This window comes from Salmo salar, chromosome ssa11 (genome assembly GCF_905237065.1).
Source record: "Salmo salar chromosome ssa11, Ssal_v3.1, whole genome shotgun sequence".
Lineage (NCBI taxonomy): Eukaryota > Metazoa > Chordata > Actinopteri > Salmoniformes > Salmonidae > Salmo > Salmo salar.
Genome location: NC_059452.1, coordinates 87,902,329 through 87,924,737, shown reverse-complemented (window position 1 = coordinate 87,924,737; position 22,409 = coordinate 87,902,329). Strand labels below are relative to the sequence as shown.

The following is a 22,409-nucleotide window of genomic DNA, read 5'->3' as shown; positions in this document are numbered from 1 at the left end:
TTGACTGGCCTGCACAGAGCCCTGACCTCAACCCCATCAATTGGAACGCCGACAGCGAGCCAGGATTAATCGCCCAACATCGGTGCCCGACCTCACTAATGATTTTGTGGCTGAACAGATGCAAGTCCCCGCAGCAATGCTCCAACATCTAGTGGAAAGCCTTCAGAGAAGAATAGAGGCTGTTCTAGCAGCTTTGGTCATGTAGTGTATAGATACAGTTGAAGTCAGAAGTCAGAAGTTTACATACACTTAGGTTGGAGTCATTAACCTGTTGGGTCTAGGGGGCAGCATTTGCACGTCTGGATAAAAAAAATGTACCCGATTTAATCTGGTTACTAATCCTACCCAGTAACTAGAATATGCATATACTTATTATATATGGATAGAAAACACTCTAAAGTTTCCAAAACTGTTTGAATGGTGTCTGTGAGTATAACAGAACTCATTTGGCAGGCAAAACCCTGAGACATTTTCTGACAGGAAGTGGATACCTGATGTGTTGTATTGACTTTAAACCTATCCCATTGAAAAACACAGGGGTTTAGGAATATTTTGGCACTTCCTATTGCTTCCACTAGATGTCACCAGCCTTTACAAAGTGTTTTGAGTCTTCTGGAGGGAGATCTGACCGAACAAGAGCCATGGAACGGTGATGTCCCATTAGACACCTGGCGCGCTACTTCATGTTGGGTACCCTCGTTCCAATACGTTATAAAAGACTATGCATTCGTCCACCTTGAATATTATTCATGTTCTGGTTAAAAAGGCCCTAATGATTTATGCTATACAACGTTTGACATGTTTGAACGAACGGAAATATATTTTTTCCCCTCGTTCATGACGAGAAGTCCGGCTGGCTTACATCATGTGCTAACGAGACGGAGATTTTTGGACATAAATGATGAGCTTTTTTGAACAAAACTACATTCGTTATGGACCTGTGATACCTGGAAGTGACATCTGATGAAGAGAATCAAAGGTAATGGATTATTTACATAGTATTTTCGATTTTAGATCTCCCCAACATGACGTCTAGTCTGTATCGCAACGCGTATTTTTCTGGGCACAGTGCTCAGATTATTGCAAAGTGTGATTTCCCAGTAAGGTTATTTTTAAATCTGGCAAGTTGATTGCGTTCAAAAGATGTAAATCTATAATTCTTTAAATGACAATATAATATTTTACCAATGTTTTCTAATTTTAATTATTTAATTTGTGACGCTGACTTGACTGCCGGTTATTGGAGGGAAACGATTTCCTCAACATCAATGCCATAGTAAAACGCTGTTTTTGGATATAAATATCAACTTGATAGAACTAAAAATGCATGCATTGTCTAACATAATGTCCTAGGAGTGTCATCTGATGGAGATTGTAAAAGGTTAGTGTATCATTTTAGCTGGTTTTATGGTTTTGGTGACCCTGTCTTTGACTTGACAAAACATTACACACAACTCTTGTAAATGTACTGTCCTAACATACTCTAAATTTATGCTTTCGCCGTAAAACCTTTTTGAAATCGTAAAACGTGGTTAGATTAAGGAGATGTTTATCTTTCAAATGGTGTAACATAGTTGTATTTTTGAAAAATTTGAATTTTGACATTTATTTGGATTCAAATTTGCCGCTCTTGAAATGCACCTGCTGTTGATGGAGTGCACCACGGGTGGCACGCTAGCGTCCCACCTAGCCCCAAGAGGTTAAATCTCGTTTTTCAAGCACTCCACAAATTTCGTGTTAACAAACTATAGTTTTGGCAAGTCAGTTAGGACATCTACTTTGTGCATGACACAAGTAATTTTTCCAACAATTGTTTACAGACAGATTATTTCACTTATAATTCCCTGTATCACAATTCCAGTGGGTCAGAAGTTTACATACACTAAGTTGACTGTGCCTTTAAACAGCTTGAAAATTCCAGAAAAGGATGTCATGGCTGTAGAAGCTTCTGATAGGCTAATTGACATAATTTGAGTCAATTGGAGGTATACCTGTGGATGTATTTCAAGGCCTACCTTCAAACTCAATGCCTCTTTGCTTGACATCATGGGAAAATCAAAAGATATCAGCCAAGACCTCAGAAAAAAATTGTAGACCACAAGACTATTTCATCCTTGGGAGCAATTTCCAAACGCCTGAAGGTACCACGTTCATCTGTACAGTACGCAAGTATAAACACCATGGGACAACGCAGCTGTCATACCGCTCAGGAAGGAGACGCGTTCTGTCTCCAAGAGATAAATGTACTTTGGTGCGAAAAGTGCAAATCAGTCCCAGAACAACAACAAAGGACCTTGTGAAGATGCTGGAAGATACAAAAGTATCTTTATCCACAGTAAAACGAGTCCTATATCGACATAACCTGAAAGGCTGCTTAGCAATGAAGAAGCCACTGTTCCAAAACTGCCGTAAAAGAAAGCCAGACTACGGTTTGCAACTACACATGGGGACAAAGATTGTACTTTTTGGAGAAATGTCCTCTTGTCTGATTAAACAAAAATAGAACTGTTTGACCATAATGACCATCGTTATGTTTGGAGGAAAAAGGGGGAGGCTTGCAAGCTGAAGAACACAATCCCACCGTGAAGCACGGGTGTGGCAGCATCATGTTGTGGGGGTGCTTTGCTGAAGGAGGGACTTCCCAAAATAGATGGCATCATGAGGTAGGAAAATTATGTAGCTCTATTGAAGCAACATCTCAAGACATCAGTAAGGAAGTTAATCTCTGGGCTAGGCGGGACGAATTCGTCCCAACCTGTTTAGAGCAGAGATCCTTTGTAAAAGATAGAGATGGCAAAGAAGTTCAAGAAATGGTCAGACAGGCCACTTCCTGTAAAGGAATCTCTCAGGTTTTGACCTGCCATTTGAGTTCTGTTATACTCACAGACACCATTCAAACAGTTTTAGAAACTTTGGAGTGTTTTCTATCCAAAGCCAATAATTATATGCATATTCTAGTTACTGGGCAGGAGTAGTAACCAGATTAAATCGAGTACGTTTTTTATCCAGCCGTGAAAATACTGCCCCCTAGCCATAAGAGGTTAACGAGAGTCTTGTCTTTAAAATGCTGTAAAATAGTCATATGTTTGAAAAATTGAAGTTTTCGGATTTTAGAGGAGTTTGTATTTCGCGCCACGCCCATCATTGGATATTGGAGCAGGTGTTCCGCTAGCGGAACGTCTAGATGTAAGAGGTCATGCACTATGTATAGCTAATAAACAATGTACTACATTTCAATAACATTTCAACAATATTTATTGCACATTTTCAATGTAGACACATTAAACATGAGGTAAAATAAATATATAGCCTAATCATAAATAAAAGTAGTCCAATCACAAATGTTCTCATTTTAAGCAAAACAAGACTGCATCTTCACAAAAATAACAAACGTTCTTGAGCCTGAAAAAAGTGCTTTGATTTTTGAACAAATAAGAAACCACAGATTTAATATTTATCTTTCCTACTCTCTCCCACTTCACTTCTCCATCTCTCTTCTTTAGTGAGAGAAACGGGCTTTTGCTTGCCCTGCCAGTAATTTGAACCTAGGCTAGAATGGATTCAGTGTCATTCTAATGCACTTATTCAGGTGCTCATTGGTGAGTCTAGAACGGTACTTTTTTTTAATGATGTTCATAGTGGAGAAAGAAGACTCAACTCTATGTGGAGCCAAACATGGTCAAGGTGTGTAGTGCTATTTTGGTTAGACCAGGGAACACAGTCTCAGACACAGCCTGCAGCCAGAAAGTGTCATGATCATTTAGTTGAAAGTGCTCTCTTAGTGCAACATTTGCTTGCAGATCAATCAGTTCCATCTGTAGAGATCCAGCATGTGCCCACTTGAAGGTCTGTGTCACCTCCTTTCAAAATCCCCTGACATCTGTGATGAGGAATGGATTCTCAATTAGAAGAAGGAGCTGCTGTCCAAGGCTGAAGCTGTCAAAAAGATTTCTGAAGTTTCCAGTCAGCTTATCTATGAAGTCAGCATGAGGAGAAAAATCTCTCTCACCCAGAATCTGTTCCTGCACTTTTGGGAAGTGTGCACAGTCTCCTTGAAGATCTTCCTTGAACACTTTCAGTTTCCTCTGGAAGGAGCAGACAGATGTCATCAAATCACAAACTGAATTGTTCTTGCCATGTAGTTTCATGTTGAGCTCATTAAGGTGTGATGTCTACCAAAAAAGCAACAACATCCATTTTGCTTGCATCTTACAAAAAAAAGTTAAAACTGTGTTGCCTTCTGACTCTTGAGCTGTACTAGAAAAGCTGTTATTTCCTTTCGAATGGACCAAAAGCGTTCCAACACCCTGTCTTTACTGACCCATCTTACGTTGTTGTGCAGCAGTAGGTTATTTGCATTTGCCTCAACTTCTTTCAGGAATTCTCTCAGCAGGCAATGTTGATGATATGAGGATGCCCTGAGGAAGTTGATGAGTTTCATCATTGTATTCATCACTTCAGCATACTCTTCTGACAGATTGGCGCACAGGACGAATGAATGACGCGGTGGTAAGTTGTGAGATCAAGGTTGTCCTCTTTCAGCCGTGCCACAGCTCCTCTCTCTCTTCCCTTCATGGCAGGGGCCCCGTCTGAGGTGATAGAGACCACTTGTTTTAGATCTATCCCCCTCTTTCTCAGTGTCTCCTTTATGACCGTGTACATGTCCTTTCCTCTTGTATGTGTCTCGAGTGGTGTTACACCTAACATGTCTTCACAGAATTCCTTCTTCTCTGTGTGGTAAAATCTAACATACACCAGAAGCTGGGTGTATCACATCAGTAGATTCATCAACAGCTAATGTTATGCGTGGTGCACTCCGAATAGCTTCATCAAGCTGTGTTAATACTAGAGGTCGACCGATTATGATTTTTCGACGCCGGTACCGATTATTGGAGGACTAAAAAGCCGATACCGATTAATCAGACAATTTTTATTTATTTATTTGTAATAATGCCAATTACAACAATACTGAATAAACACTTATTTTAACTTAATATAATACTTAAATAATGAAACATGTTCAATTTGGTTTAAATAATGCAAAAACAAAGTGTTGGAGAAGAAAGTAAAATTGCAATATGTGCCATGTAAAAAAGCTAACGTTTAAGTTCCTTGCTCAGAACATGAGAACATATGAAAGCTGGTGGTCCCTTTTAACATGAGTCTTCAATATTCTCAGGTAAGAAGTTTTAGGTTGTAGTTATTATAGGAATTATAGGACTATTTCGCTCTATACAATTTGTATTTCATATACCTTTGACTATTGGATGTTCTGATAGGCTTTAGTATTGCCAGTGCAACAGTATAGCTTCCATCCCTCTCCTCGCTCCTACCTGGGCTCAAATCAGGAACACATTGACTACAGCCACCCTCGAAGCAGCGTTACCCATGCAGAGCAAGGGGAACAACTACTCCAAGTCTCAGAGCGAGTGACGTTTGAAACGCTATTAGCGCGTACCCCGCTAACTAGCTAGCCATTTCACATCGGTTACACCAGCCTAATCTTGGGAGATGATAGGCTTGAAGTCATAAACAGCGCAATGCTTGAAGAATTGCGAAGGGCTGCTGGCAAAACGCACGAAAGTGCTGTTTGAATGAATGCTTACGAGCCTGCTGGTGCCAACCATCGCTCAGTCAGACAGCTCTATCAAATATCAAATCATAGACTTAATTATAACATAATAACACACAGAAATACGAGCTTTAGGTCATTAATATGGTTGAATCCAGAAACTATCATCTCGAAAACAAAAAGTTTTTTTTTTCAGTGAAATACGGAACCGTTCCGTATTTTATCTAAGTCTAAATATTCCTGTTACATTGCACAACCTTCAATGTTATGTCATTATTACGTAAAATTCTGGCAAATTAGTTCGCAACGAGCCAGGCGGCCCAAACTGTTGCATATTCCCTAACTCTGCGTGCAATGAACGCAAGAGAACTGACACAATTTCACCTGGTTAATATTGCCTGCTATCTAGAAAAAAGAAACGCACACCTATAAAGGCGAGGTGCTGGCTAGCGTAGTAGAAAACTAGAAATAAGGGAAAGCCGCACACTCTAAGAGCTCAGATGCAAAAAATGTATAACCTAATAACCAACGTTTCGACAGCAAAGCAGATACCCTGATGAAGACAGCTTTGCTGTCGAAACGTTGGTTATTAGGTTATTACATTTTTGCATCTGAGCTCTTAGAGTGTGCGGCTTTCCCTTATTTTCTAATATTGCCTGCTAACCTGGATTTCTTTTAGCAAAATATGCAGGTTTAAAAATATATACCTCTGGGTATTGCTTTTAAGAAAGGCATTGATGTTTATGGTTAGGTACAGTCGTGCAACGATTGTGCTTTTTTCGCAAATGCGCTTTTGTTAAATCATCCCCGTGTTTGGCGAAGTTGGCTGTCTTTGTTAGGAAGAAATAGTATTCACACAGTTCGCAACGAGCCAGGTGGCCCAAACTGCTGCATATACCCTGACTCTGTTGCAGAGGTGACACATTTTCCCAAGTTAAAAGAAATTCATGTTAGCAAGCAATATTAATTTAACTAAATATGCAGGTTTAAAAATATATACTTGTGTATTGATTATAAGAAATACATCGATGTTTATGGTTAGGTACACGTTGGAGCAACGACAGTCCTTTTTCACGAATGCGCACCGCATCAATTATATGCAACGCAGGACAGGCTAGATAAACTAGTAATATCATCAACCATGTGTAATTAACTAGTGATTATGATTGTTTTTTATAAGATAAGTTTAATGCTAGCTAGCAACTAACCTTCGCTTCTTACTGCATTCGCGTAACAGGCAGGCTCCTCATGGAGTGCAATGTAAAGCAGGTGGTTATAGCATTGGACTAGTTAACCGTAAGGTTGCAAGATTGAATCCCCAAGCTGACAGGGTAAAAATCTGTCGTTCTGCCCCTGAACAAGGCAGTTAACCCACCATTCCTAGGCCGTCATTGAAAATAAGAATGTGTTCTTAACTGAATTGCCTAGTTAAAAAATATTATACTTTGTTTTTTAATCGGCAAATCGGTGGCCAAAAATACCGATTGTTATGAAAACTTGAAATCGGCCCAAATTAATCGGCTATTCCGATTAATCGGTCGACCTCTAGTTAATACCTCCTGTCAGTATTTCACTCTTTCTTGCCGTTGTTGTACGTGACATTGGGATTTGCTTTATCTTTTCACACAGCTCGTCTTTTTGTTTACCATCAAGTAAAGTTTCAGCGACAGCATTCATACACTCCATCACCACTCCCCTGTCAGTAAATGGCTTTTGGTGTTGATCCAAAATCCAAGCTATTTTTAGTGAACATTCGTTTGCACGTTGTTGGGCAGTGAATGCATGGGAGAAGACTCTGGTGGATCTATCCAGAGTGAGCGATGTGAGCCATGACCAGCCTTTCAAAGCACTTCATGGCTACAGACGTGAGTGCTACGGGGCGGTAGTTATTTAGGCAGATTACGTTGGCGTTCTTGGGTCCAGAGACTATGGTAGTCTGCTTGAAACATGTAGGTATTACAGACTCGGTCAAGGAGAGGTCGAAGATTTCAGTGAAGACACTTGCCAGTTGGTCAGAGCATGCTTTGAGTGTACGTCCTGGTAATCCGTCTCACCCTGTGGCCTTGTGAATGTTGTCCTATTTAACATTGGCTATGAAGAGCGTGATCACACAGTCATCCGGAACAGCTAGTGCTCTCATGCATGGTTCAGTGTTGCTTGCCTTGAAGCGAGCATAGAAGGCATTTAGCTCACCTGGTAGGCTTGCGTCACTGGGCAGCTCGCAGCTGGGTTTCCCTTTGTAATCTGAAATAGTTTGCAAGCCCTGCTACATCCGACGAGCATCAGAGCCGGTGTAGTAGGATTCAGTCTTAGTCCTGTATTGACACTTTGCCTGTTTGATGGTTTGTTGGAGGGCATAGCGGGAATTGTTATAAGCGTCCAGATTAGTGTCCCTGTTCTAGCCTTCAGTTCAGTCCGGATGTTGCCTGTAATTCATGGCTTCTGGTTGGGATCTGTACGTATGGTCACTGTGGGGACGACGTCGTCAATGCACTTTTTGATTAAGTCGGTGACTGATGTAGTGTACTCCTCAATGCCATCGGATGAATCCCGGAACATTTTCCAGTCTGTGCTAGCAAAACAATCCTGTAGCTTAGCATCTGCGTCATCTGACCACTTCCGTATTGAGCGAGTCACTGGTACTTCCTGCTTGAGTTTTTGCTTGTAAGTAAGAATCAGGACGATATAAATATGGTCAGATTTGCCAAATGGAGGGCGAGGGAGAGCTTTGTGTGGAGTAAAGTTGGTCTAGAGTTTTTTTTCCTCTGGTTGCACATGTCACATGCTGGTAGAAATCAGGTAAAACAGATTGCATTAACGTCCCCGGCCACTAGGAGCTTCTGGGTGTGCATTTTCCCGGTTGCTCATGGCTCCATACAGCTCATTGAGTGTTGTCCCAGTGCCTGCATCGGTTTGTAGTGGTAAATAGACTACTCCAAAAAATATACTCGCTGGTGATGGCTGTAAAAAACTATATTTGGAAGTCTATGAAATATTTTAGTAGCCTACAGCAAACAGATTAAAGTCTACTCTTTCAGCAGAAGCCATTTGCTTTGCAACCTGTGTTTTACCGTTATTGTATTTGAAACATGGCGAAAGGCCTGTTTAGACTTCATCCTGTTATTTCACTGACAGATTTCCCGCGCGTTCCCGACTGTAGGCTATGCCTTGTTATTGGCCTACACTCCACAGCTGGGCTATTTTTAAATAAATAAACTATTGATCCTCTGTGGCTAACCTTCTCATGGTGTAGTAGGCTATTCTGAATTATTTCATTTATTTCTGAGCAGACAGCAGTAATTATATGACTTTGGCAAATTTATTTCAATTGATCAGGGGTGCTGCAGCTCCTCCAGAACCCTTTGCGATGCTATGATTCCATAAGGAAATAAAAAATGAAGTGCAACACTGGAGGAGATGAGAGTTGCAGGCTCATGTCTATCAGAGCAGAGAGATGGAGAGAGATCATAGAAAGTGTATCTCATTCTAGTTCTGTGATAGATACATGGGCACCTTTCACACAACCACGGTCACGCGTTGGTCTCAAACAATAACACTATGTTTACATGTTTACATGCACAGTAGTAATTCGATATTAAACTGATTATGGCAGTAGGCAGATTGTAATAGTTATGTAAACACCTTACTCTGCTTATCTTAAACGGCGTAGCTTATTTTAAACGGCGTAGCTTATCTTAACCGGCATAAGGTCAAAATCTAAGTAAGCACGTGTCGATTAAAACACCTTTTTTCATTGCAATCTTTTGAATTATTAGGAGATGTAAACACCTTAATCTGCATTCCAGCGGTATATTTGATTAATGGATGTGCTAGCAGCACAGGAGCGAGCCTACTGTAACTCTATAGCGCAAATTAAGTGAGTTCAGAACAACTGAATATATGCGTCTTAAAAGTAGTTTTCACATACAAACTTTATATGTTTGAACTCAGAATCATATATGTTTGCCAAAATTAACATGGTCAATGTGGTAGAACGTTTATTTTGATTGGCGATTTTCTACATTTATCAGAGTGCCATCAAGTCACCTGATTTCAGATGTAAACAGGATAATTAGGGTAATTGTTTTTCTTGCAAAACATGTAAACGTTTTATTCAAACTGTTATATTAATCTGATTATCTATAATAATCGCATTATTGTGTGCATGTAACCGTTGAGCAAACCATAAACTCAGGCCGGCCCAACCCGAAACAACTCTTGCAATGCGAGCGGTGTGGTCAGCATGTGTGTGCAAGCGTTGCAAAATAAATGTACACATACATGTTATTCAATCATTGCACCCACACTGCTTGCACATCAACGAGCGTCTGTGTAGCCAGGCGCTGAACTAAAACTTGGTTCTATTTGTGAAGCTTGACACATGGCAAGTCCTGCCTCTCCCATCTCCTCCTTGGTTTTGAGGAGCATATACCCACATTCCATCTCCTCATTGGCTTTTAGGAGCATATACCCACGTGGGTGATTGAGAGATGAACTGAGGTCCACACTTCAGTCCAGTTGGTAGTGGTAATGCACCTAAAAGTTGGTTGCCTACCGCCATATGAGGTCAGAAAAAGAAGAAGCCTGAAGGAGGAGATATTACTAAAAACAAACTCGGTTTACACTTTTATCTGCGGATGAATTGTCGGACTAGAGGACCTTGTGCATTTCAGGTAAAATAATAACCCAATGTTTATATCCAAGGACAAATGAGCTAGCAACAGGAAGCTTGCTAGCTAAATTGCCATAAATGTTTACTGCTTATCGACATGACCCCAAATTAATATAGTTACCAACAATGACGAGACAGCCTACAGGGAGGTGGTGAAGGCCTTGGGAGAGTGGTGCCAGGAAAATAAACTCTCACTCAACGTCAACAAAACAAAGGAGCTGATTGTGGACTTCAGAAAACAGCAGAGGGAGCATGCCTCTATCTACATTGATGCGTTGTATTGTATAACATAATGTCCTAGGAGTGTCATCTGATGAAGATTGTCAAAGGTTAGTGCATAATTTTAGCTGGTTTTCTGCTTTTGGTGACGCCTGTCTTTGAATTGACAAAACATTACACACAGCTATTTTCAATGTACTCTCCTAACATAACCTAACTTTTGCTTTCGCCGTAAAGCCTCTTTGAAATCGGACAATGTGGTTGGATTTAGGAGATGTTTATCTTTCAAATGGTGAAAAATAGTTGATTGTTTGAGAAATTGAAATTATTAGATTCTTGCAGTTTTGAATTTCCCGCCATGGTATCTTGTCAATAAATCACGTTAGCGGGATCAGAGCGGGAAGGGGTCCTCTAGAGGTTAAGGCCATCAGACTGTTAAATAGCCATTACTAGCCGGCTTCGGTTACGCAACCATGCACCTTGAAGGCTGCTGCCCTATATACAAAAACTTGGAATCACTGGCCACTTTAATGCAACACTAGTCACTTTAATAATGTTTAAATGAATGTTTCGCCCTAAAAGCTCATCAATAAGCTAAGGACCCTGGAACTAAACACCTCCCTCAGCAACTGGATCCTGGACTTCCTGACGGGCCGCCCCCCAGGTGGTAAGGGTAGGTAACGACACATCTGCCACGCTGATCCTCAACACAGGGGCCCTTCAGGGGTGCGTGCTCAGTCCCCTCCTGTACTCCCTGTTCACTCATGACTGCACGGCCAGGCACAACTTCAACACCATTAAATTTGCCGATGACACAACAGTGGTAGGTCTGATCACTGACAACGACGAGACAGCCTATAGGGAGGAGGTCAGAGACCTGGCCATGTGGTACCAGGACAAAAACCTCTCCCTCAACGTGATCAAGACAAAGGAGATGATTATGGACTACAGGAAAAAGAGGACCGAGCACACCCCCATTCTCATTGCTGCAGTGGAGCAGGTTGAGCGCTTCAAGTTCCTTGGTGTCCACATCACCAACAAACTAACATGGTCCAAGCACACCAAGACAGTCGTGAAGAGGGCACGACAAAACCTATTCCCCGTCAGGAGACTGAAAAGATTTGGCATGGGTCCTCAGATCCTCAAAAGGTTCTACAGCTGCACCATCGAGAGCATCCTGACTGGTTGCATCACCGCCTGGTATGGCAACTGCTCGGCCTCCGACCGCAAGGCACTACAGATGGTAGTGCGAACGGCCCAGTACATCACTGGGGCCAAGCTTCCTGCCACCCAGGACCTCTATACCAGGCAGTGTCAGAGGAAGGCCCTAAAAATGGTCAGAATCCAGCCACCCTAGTCATAGACTGTTTTCTCTGCTATCGCACGGCAAGCGGTACTGGAGCGCCAAGTCTAGGTCCAAGAGGCTTCTAAACATCTACCTCCAATAGTTAGTATATTACATTTACGCAAATCATGAATGCTTTTAAAAATATATTTATTACTTTCCAAATAAACTTTATATTTCCATGGAAATACATGGGTAGCCATGAGAAAGACCCCCCCCAATAGCGATCAAGGATCGCTATGGGGCGCAATCGGGCGATGCAGGCTTGTACACAATCGCTCAACCTTAACACACACACACACACACACACACACACACACACACACACACACTGTGTGTGTGGTTACAGTATGCTAACATATGTCAATGGCTTTAGGAACAGCAGTAACATCAGGCAGGGTTTAGGCTACCAACTGCCTAGCCAGTTGTAGCTCAATCTTGGGTGCAATGATCACGTTCCCGTACTGACTGACTGTGTGGAGGCTCATTGATTTAACGTTACATTAGCCAACATGCTACACTGGCAAAGTTATGAATGATATAGCTGTTGGCTATATTAGCCATGACTTATCGTTCTTTGTGCAGCTTCAAATGTCGAACAAAGTTGGAAGTTGTTGCGCCTCAGTCTGTAATTTTCTTCCCGCATGTTTTGCAAGTTGCAATCCGTTTTTGTTGATACAGCGTAGTCTTTATATCCGAAAATAATAGTTTGGGGTATCATCTTTCCAAGGGCTCCATCTGAATTTACTCGCCGACGTTCCTGGGCTTGGGGAGGGTATCAAGTCAGTTTGAGTCAAAAGGCTCAAGTCCAAGTTAAGTCACGAGTCATTGGTGTCAAAGTCGAGTTGCAAGTCATCATATTTGTGACTGGAGTCTGTCAGTATATACTGTATTTTATTCTACTGTATTTTAGTCAATGCCACTCCGACATTGCTCAAACTAATATTGATATATTTCTTAATTCCATTCTTTTACTTTTAGATTGACGTGTATTGCTGTGAATCATTTTCAGATACTACTACACTGTTGGAGCATTTCACTACACAGGGAAAATATATTATTTTTTGATTTGCTTTGATTTGGTTCAGAGTTCGTTTTGATATTTCAACCTACGTGTCCTGATCGCGTCTGGTGTGGGTGGACAAAATCAACATGTGCGCGATGGTGGACGAACGGTCTGGTTAGCATGTTACATGCTGACGACACCGCTCGAGTAGCGTGTGCGAGCTTTGCAAAATAAATGTACACATACATGTTATTCAAATGTCGAACAAAGTTGGAAGTTGTTGCGCCTCAGTCTGTAATTTTCTTCCCGCATGTTTTGCAAGTTGCAATCCGTTTTTGTTGATACAGCGTAGTCTTTATATCCGAAAATAATAGTTTGGGGTATCATCTTTCCAAGGGCTCCATCTGGTATCATCTTTTCCAGTGTCTCCTGATCCCTCCTGTCTCAGCCTCCAGTATTTATGCTGCAGTAGTTTATGTGTCGGGGGGCTAGGGTCAGTCTGTTACATCTGGAGTATTTCTCTTGTCTTATCCGGTGTCCTGTGTGAATTTAACCTGTTATGGCTAGGGGGCAGTATTTTCACGGCTGGATAAAAAACATACCCGATTTAATCTGGTTACCACTCCTACCCAGTAACTTGAATATGCATATACTTATTACATATGGATAGAAAACACTCCAAAGTTTCTAAAACTGTTTGAATGGTGTCTGTGAGTATAACAGAACTCATTTGGCAGGCAAAAACCTGACAAGGTTTCAGGCAGGAAGTGGCCTGTCTGACAAGGTGTCATTCTTCTTGTCTCTGTTTATTGAAGAGTGAGGATCTTAGCTGTCCCGTGACACTTCCTACGGCTGCCATAGGGTCTCAGAAGGCGGCAAAAAGCTGAATCGTGGCTTTGCAGGCTCTGGCTGAAAAAAAGTAGCGCGTTTGGGTAGTGGCTGGTTACAGTACTGTGAGACTCAGGCTCGTGCCCGCGTCGACCAAAAGCTTTGTTTACTTTCCTCAGTTTAGCTAAAAGGAGATTCCCGGTCGGAATATTATCGCTTTTTTACGAGAAAAATGGCATAAAAATGGATTTTAAACAGCGGTTGACATGCTTCGAAGTACGGTAATGGAATATTTAGATTTTTTTGTCACGAATTGCGCCATGCGCACGACCCTGATTTACCATTTCAGATAGTGTCTGGGACGCACGAACAAAACGCCGCTATTCGGATATAACGATGGATTATTTTGGACCAAACCAACATTTGTTATTGAAGTAGCAGTCCTGGGAGTGCATTCTGACGAAGACAACAAAAGGTAATGAAAGTTTTATAATAGTAAAGCTGATATTGGTGAGTGCTAAACTTGCCGGGTGTCTAAATAGCTAGCCCGTGATGCCTGGGCTATGTACTTAGAATATTGCAAAATGTGCTTTCACCAAAAAGCTATTTTAAAATCGGACATATCGAGTGCATAGAGGAGGTCTGTATCTATAATTCTTAAAATAATTGTTATGCTTTTTGTGAACGTTTATCGTGAGTAATTTAGTAAAATGTTAGCGAATTCCCCGGAAGTTTGCGGGGGTATGCTAGTTCTGAACGTCACATGCTAATGTAAAAAGCTGGTTTTTGATATAAATATGAACTTGATTGAACAAAACATGCATGTATTGTATAACATAATGTCCTAGAGTTGTCATCTGATGAAGATCATCAAAGGTTAGTGTTGCATTTAGCTGTCTTCTGGGTTTTTGTGACATTATATGCTAGCTTGAAAAATGGGTGTCTGATTATTTCTGGCTTGGTACTCTGCTGACATAATCTAATGTTTTGCTTTCGTTGTAAAGCCTTTTTGAAATCGGACAGTGTGGTTAGATAAAGGAGAGTCTTATCTTTAAAATGCTGTGAAATAGTCATATGTTTGAAAAATTGACGTTTTTGTATTTTAGAGGAGTTTGTATTTCGCGCCACGCCCATCATTGGATATTGGAGCAGGTGTTCCACTAGCGGAACGTCTAGATGTAAGAGGTTAAATATGCTCTCTCTAATTCTCTCTCTCTTTCTTTCTCTCGGAGGACCTGAGCCCTAGGACCATGCCTCAGGACTACCTGGCATGATGACTCCTTGCTGTCCCCAGTCCACCTGGCCGTGCTGCTGCTCCAGTTTCAACTGTTCTGCCTGCGGCTATGGAACCCTGACCTGTTCACCGGACGTGCTTGTTGCACCCTCGACAACTACTATGATTATTATTATTAGACCAAGCTGGTCATTTATGAACATTTTAACATCTTGACCATGTTCTGTTATAATATCCACCCGGCACAGCCAGAAGAGGACTGGCCACCCCTCATAGCCTGGTTCCTCTCTAGGTTTCTTCCTAGATTTTTGGCCTTTCTAGGGAGTTTTTCCTAGGGAGTTTTTCCTAGCCACCGTGCTTCTTTCACATGCATTGCTTGCTGTTTGGGGTTTTAGGCTGGGTTTCTGTACAGCACTTTGAGATATCAGCTGATGTACGAAGGGCTATATAAATAGATTTGATTTGATTTTGATTTGATGATTTATTCAATCATTGCACCCACACTACTCACAAGCGGCTGTGTAGTCAGGCGCTAAAATATAACTTGGTTCTATTTGTGACTCTTGATGTGCTGGAAGTCCCGCCTCTCCCATCTCCTTATTGATTTTTAGGAGCATATTCCCACGTGGGTGATTGAAAGATGAACTGTGGTCCAGATTCCAGTCCAGTTGGTGGTGGTAATGCACTTTATCCTCTACGGGATCGCTATCCTTAAACCTTTATTTTCAAATGTAGGAACTGGTTCTACAGTTTGACCCCACTAGTGTCTCTGGCTCCTCATCCCCCGCACAGCCATCTAGATGTGGGAAGCTTAGTGTATTTTCTGTAGGGAAGCTAATGATCCATGTATGACATTCCTGGGATGTATGACATTCCTGGGAGTGTGTAAACTTTTTTATTACGATAGCATTTTTGCATGTTCTCTATAGTCATGTACTTGAAAATGAATAAATGTACCAATTCGGCACATTTGGGCAAACTACTGGCAGACTTTATACAAAATGTTTTGAAGTAATGTAATTCTTCACTGGATCAGTCTGAAACTTTGCACACACACTGCTGCCATCTTGTGGACAACATCTATGTTACACCTAAAATTCTATCTGAATGTATGACCTTTCTCTTGCATTTCAAAGATGATGGGGAAAGTATTTTTAAAACGCATGTTTTTTGTTTGTATTATCTTTTACCAGGTCCAATGTGTTATATTCTCCTACATTAAAGTAAAATAACAACCCAATGTTTAAATCCCAGGACAAAAAAGCTAAATTGCCATAAATGTTTAATGCTTTTCGACCTGTCCCCAAATTGACATTGTTGGTTCAGAGTTCGTTTTGATATTTCAACCTGCATGTCCTAATCGTGTCTGGTGTGGGTGGACAAAATCAACATGCGGACGGGCAGTCAGACTGGTCAGCATGTTAGAATATCAGGCCCGGGCTGAAAATCATTTTTTTTACATTATGTTTTTTTATGAAGGGGGAAGGGGGGGCAGATGAATTAACGAAGAGACAACTCAAATTAATATATATGCTCACATCCTTTTTTAATTAAATTTTAATTTGATATTTTTTACTTTTTTTCACATTTTATAACAGTCCATTTATATTTTCCAACGGGGCTATACATTTGGGTGAGGTTTTTTTCTCGCCTAAGTAGCCTCGTTTCACTGCCAAAAATAAAATTAAACCATCTAGTGTTCAGCGAAATAACAACACAATGTCAAATACAGGTAGCCTAGTCAAATAATTAACATCCAATCACATTAACCGTTACTCTCTCACGGGAATTCCACTCACGGTCCGTATGGAGCCAAACGTAGCTGCTGCTCACGTTGGTATCTGTACTGATGGCGCAAAAGCCATGACAGGGAGACATAGTGGAGTGGTAACGCGCATGCAAGCAGTTGCTCCCGACGCCACTTGGGACGCCACTTGGGTACGCTGCAGCATCCACCGAGAAGGGAATGCTTGACAGCTTGAAACGTTTTGGACACTACAGTGAAAATGGTTAACTTTGTTAAAGCAAGGCCCCTGAACTCTCGTCTATTTTCTGCATTACACAATGATATGGGCAACGACCATGTAACGCTTTTACAACATACAGAAGTGCGCTGGTTATCAAGAGGCAAAGTATTGACAAGTTTTTTTTAATTGAGAGACGAGCTTAAAATGTTCTTTACTGACCAGAATTTTCACTTGTCTGACCGCTTGCTTGATGATGAATTTCTCACACGACTGGCCTATCTGGGTGGCTCGACGACTCACTGCGAGCTCACAGAACAGGGCTCCGGGCAGCCGAGCGGAAATGGAGGAAAACTCGCCTCCCTGCGGACCTGGCATCCTTTCACTCCCTCCTCTCTACATTTTCCTCTTCTGTCTCTGCTGCTAAAGCCACTTTCTACCACTCTAAACTCCAAGCATCTGCCTCTAACCCTAGGGAAGCTCTTTGCTACCTTCTCCTCCCTCCTGAATCCTCCTCCCCCTTCCCCCCTGCTCCCTCTCTGCGGATGACTTCGTCAACCATTTTGAAAAGAAGGTTGACGACATCCGATCCTCGTTGCTAAGTCAAACGACACTGCTGGTCCTGCTCACACTGCCCTACCCTGTGCTTTGACCTCTTTCTCCCCTCTCTCTCCAGATGAAATCTCGCGTCTTGTGACGGCCGGCCGCCCAACAACCTGCCCACTTGACCCTATCCCCTCCTCTCTTCTCCAGACCATTTCCGGAGACCTTCTCCCCTACCTCACCTCGCTCATCAACTCATCCTTGACCGCTGGCTACGTCCCTTCCGTCTTCAAGAGAGCGAGAGTTGCACCCCTTCTGAAAAAAACCTACACTCGATCCCTCCGATGTCAACAACTACAGACCAGTATCCCTTCTTTCCTTTCTCTCCAAAACTCTTGAACGCGCCGTCCTTGGCCAGCTCTCTTGCTATCTCTCTCAGAATGACCTTCTTGATCCTAATCAGTCAGGTTTCAAGACTGGGCATTCAACTGAGACTGCTCTTCTCTGTGTCACGGAGGCTCTCCGCACTGCTAAAGCTAACTCTCTCTCCTCTGCTCTCATCCTTCTAGACCTATCTGCTGCCTTTGATACCGTGAACCATCAGATCCTCCTCTCCACCCTCTCCGAGCTGGGCATCTCGTTGCGCCGCCCACGCTTGGATTGCGTCCTACCTGACAGGTCGCTCCTACCAGGTGGCGTGGCGAGAATCTGTCTCCGCACCACGTGCTCTCACCACTGGTGTCCCCCAGGGCTCTGTTCTTGGCCCACTCCTATGCTCGCTATACACCAAGTCACTTGGCTCTGTCATATCCTCACATGGTCTCTCATATCATTGCTATGCAGATGACACACAATTAATCTTCTCCTTTCCCCCTTCTGACAACCAGGTGGCGAATCGCATCTCTGCATGTCTGGCAGACATATCAGTGTGGATGACGGATCACCACCTCAAGCTGAACCTCGGCAAGACGGAGCTGCTCTTCCTCCCGGGGAAGGACTGCCCGTTCCATGATCTCGCCATCACGGTTGACAACTCCCTTGTGTCCTCCTCCCAGAGTGCTAAGAGCCTTGGCGTGACCCTGGACAACACCCTGTCGTTCTCCACCAACATCAAGGCGGTGACCCGATCCTGTAGGTTCATGCTCTACAACATTCGCAGAGTACGACCCTGCCTCACACAGGAAGCGGCGCAGGTCCTAATCCAGGCACTTGTCATCTCCCGTCTGGATTATTGCAACTCGCTGTTGGCTGGGCTCCCTGCCTGTGCCATTAAACCCCTACAACTCATCCAGAACGGCGCAGCCCGTCTGGTGTTCAACCTTCCCAAGTTCTCTCACGTCACCCCGCTCCTCCGCTCTCTCCACTGGCTTCCAGTCGAAGCTCGCATCCGCTACAAGACCATGGTGCTTGCCTACGGAGCTGTGAGGGGAACGGCACCTCCGTACCTTCAGGCTCTGATCAGGCCCTACACCCAAACAAGGGCACTCCGTTCATCCACCTCTGGCCTGCTCGCCTCCCTACCTCTGAGGAAGCACAGTTCCCGCTCAGCCCAGTCAAAACTGTTCGCTGCTCTGGCACCCCAATGGTGGAACAAGCTCCCTCACGACGCCAGGACAGCGGTGTCAATCACCACCTTCCGGAGACACCTGAAACCCCACCTCTTCAAGGAATACCTGGGATAGGATAAAGTAATCCTTCTAACCCCCCCCTTAAAAGATTTAGATGCACTATTGTAAAGTGGTTGTTCCACTGGATATTATAAGGTGAATGCACCAATTTGTAAGTCGCTCTGGATAAGAGCGTCTGCTAAATGACTTAAATGTAAATGTAAATGTTTGTTCTCACCTGAATGATCTGAATCTAGGATTACAGGGACTCTCCGCAACTATATTCAATGTGCGGGACAAAATTGAGGCTATGATTAAGAAGTTGGAGCTCTTCTCTGTCTGCATTAACAAGGACAACACACAGGTCTTCTCTGTCTGCATTAACAAGGACAACACACAGGTCCATCATTGTATGACTTTTTGTGTGCAAATGAACTCAAGCTTAATGTCAAATATGATATAGCGAAGCAACTGAGTGAGTTGGGTGAGTAATTACACAGGTACTTTCCTGAAATGGATGACACAAACAACTGAGAGCCTCATCGAAATTGCAATAAGCAGTTCTGTGAAAATTTTATTTAATCAGAAGCCACTGCCAGATTTCTGGATTGGGCTGCTCTCAGAGTATCCTGCCTTGGCAAATCGTGCTGTTATGACACTGATGCCCTTTGCAACCATGTACCTATGTGAGAGTTGATTCTCAGCCCTCACTAGCATGAATATTAAATACAGGCACAGGCTGTGTGGAAAATTCTTTTAGACTGAGACTCTCTCCAATACAACCCAACATTGCAGAGTTATGTGCATCTTTTCAAGCACACCCTTCTCATTAACCTATGGTGAGTTATTCACAATTTTCAATGAACAAATAAGGTTTTAAGATGGTTAAATAAAGAGCAAAATTATTGATTATTTTATTATTATTTGTGCCCTGGTCCTTTAAGAGCTCTTTGTCACTTCCCACGAGCCAGGTGGTGACAAAAACTCACACCTTATTCTTATGTTAAATAAATGTATCATATAGTGTGCGTGCAGTAGGCTTACAAAAAAACAACATTTGAGATTGCGCTGACCCTGGTGCTAGAGGGGATCCTCAGCTGGAGGTTGAATGTTTGAAGGGGTACGGGACTATAAAAGGTTTGGGAACCACTGACATGAACTACTCACCGACGGAGAGCAAGCCTCTTTCAGATTTTCCCCCGATGATGATGACAAGCGCAACTTCACAGTTTCATTGTCTACAGTTATTTCGTGGTTATCCCTCGATAGAACCCTTTCCCTGACTGTGGAGACAAATGCGACATCATGCACACGTCACTTTACTGGAAGTCACTTGTACATATTTACATTTTTATGGTTAACATTATTTCACTATTATGATATCCTACAGTAGGCGTGAAAATGACAACTATACGATACAAATCTTCATCCGTGGTGATCTGCTTACCATCCTCAGATTTGAAATAAACAGTTGCTCTAGTGGAACGTTGATCCTCGTAGAGCACCAAGCAGTCCCCTCCACTCGACTTCTTTTTACTTTGAAAATAAATCTGAAGCTTGTTCTGTATCCCTTTAGAGACAGACTTTGTCCAACTGACGTCTACAGTGATGGGATAAGGATATTCATCCATCGTTTCTCCCCTCTCATGCGAATACTGTTTGGGTATGAAACGCGTCGTCCTATTTCACTGCATCCACTGTTTCACTTTCGTTTCAGGCTCGGTTGAGGAGGAAATCGTGTGTACAATGGACCTACTGATCCTATAACCACGCCTTATATGAGGAAGGTACACATGTTCACCAGCAGATAACACTATGCCTCAGATAATAACTTTGCTAGAATTGTCTGAGAGCTGGAGCAATGAAGGAATCCTCTTTCTGTCTCTCTGCATAAATCATTCTCTTTCCATGGCTCTTCACACAGAAAAACAGATTGACAGTCGCTGGATCCAGGTTTGAGTCCTGGTCGGGGGTAGCCCCCAAATTTGCTACACTAGTTAACTGCTGCGCTGCACTCATTTTCCTGGCAGTAAACCCTCAGTAGTCTATTGAGTCACAGGTGTAGGACTACCCGATGACGTACAGAGGGAAATATGGCACAGTGGAGGGAGGGAAAGCATGGGCTAAGGTTGAGGTGGGGCATTTGCTGCTCAGGACACTGACAGGTACTGTATGCTGACAGACTGCATTCTCCTGGCGTTAACAGTATGTAGTCTATTGAGTCAACGGTGTAGGACTACCCGATGACGCACAGAGGGAAATATGGCACAGTGGATGGAGGGACAGCATGGACAAAGGCTGGGGTGGGGCTGTTGAGAGAGAATATATATATATTTGGGGTTTTAGAATGTACATTTAAATATCTGTCTGTATCTCTCTCTCTACACAAGAGAAATTGGTTAGTTGGGGTGTGTGTGGCTTTGAAAACGTTCACACCCACGTGGGTGTATATGTACAGTGAGGAAAAAAAGTATTTCATCCCCTGCTGATTTTGTACGTTTGCCCACTGATAAAGAAATGATCCGTCTATAATTTTAATGGTATGTTTATTTGAACAGTGAGAGACAGAATAACAATGAAAAACGAAAGTCAAAAATGTTACAAGGCACACCTGTTAATTGAAATGCATTCCAGGTGACTACCTCATGAAGCGGGTTTAGAGAATGCCAAGTGTGCAAAGCTGTCATCAAGTGAAAGGGTGGCTACTTTGAAGAATCTCTTATATAAAATATCTCCAAATAATAAATATATTTTGAGTTGTTTAACACTTTTTGTTATTTCATAGTTTTGATGTCTTCATTATTATTCGACAATGTAGAAAACAGTTTGGTGTGTCCAAACTTTTGACTGGCACTGTATATCTACAGTGAGGGGAAAAAAGTATTTGATCCCCTGCTGATTTTGTACGTTTGCCCACTGACAAAGAAATGATCAGTCTATAATTTTAATGCTAGGTTTATTTGAACAGTGAGAGACAGAATAACAACAAAAAAATCCAGAAAAACGCATGTCAAAAATGTTATAAATTGATTTGCATTTTAATGAGGGAAATAAGTATTTGACCCCCTCTCAATCAGAAAGATTTCTGGCTCCCAGGTTTATTTTATACAGGTAACGAGCTGAGATTAGGAGCACACTCTTAAAGGGAGTGCTCCTAACCGCAGCTTGTTACCTGTAAAAAAGACACCTGTCCACAGAAGCAATCAATCAATCAGATTCCAAACTCCCCACCATGGCCAAGACCAAAGAGCTCTCCAAGGATGTCAGGAACAAGATTGTAGACCTACACAAGGCTGGAATGGGCTACAAGACCATCGCCAAGCAGCTTGGTGAGAAGGTGACAACAGTTGGGTGCGATTATTCGCAAATGGAAGAAACACAAAAGAACTGTCAATCTCCCTCGGCCTGGGGTTCCATAC

At 42.5% G+C, this 22,409-nt stretch overlaps 1 protein-coding gene across 3 annotated transcripts in view; it reads right to left on the bottom strand.

The window, feature by feature from the left end:
- Nucleotides 1-20,788, bottom strand: part of LOC106563178 (protein mono-ADP-ribosyltransferase PARP14) — a 35,044-nt gene extending 14,256 nt beyond the window's left edge. Inside the window, exons 1-2 of one of the 3 annotated variants that reach the window (XR_006757675.1) lie at nucleotides 20,438-20,788; nucleotides 20,158-20,273 (exon numbers count right to left, since the gene is read on the bottom strand). Coding sequence is in view for 2 of the 3 variants with exons in the window: in XM_045690019.1 (XP_045545975.1) it covers nucleotides 20,158-20,273; nucleotides 20,438-20,621 (300 nt within the window). In the remaining variant the exon portion in view is untranslated. The remainder of the gene's footprint in view (nucleotides 1-20,157; nucleotides 20,274-20,437) is intronic. The other 2 variants (XM_045690019.1, XM_014128485.2) reach the window with 2 other exon arrangements.
- Nucleotides 20,789-22,409: the final 1,621 nt, after the last annotated feature.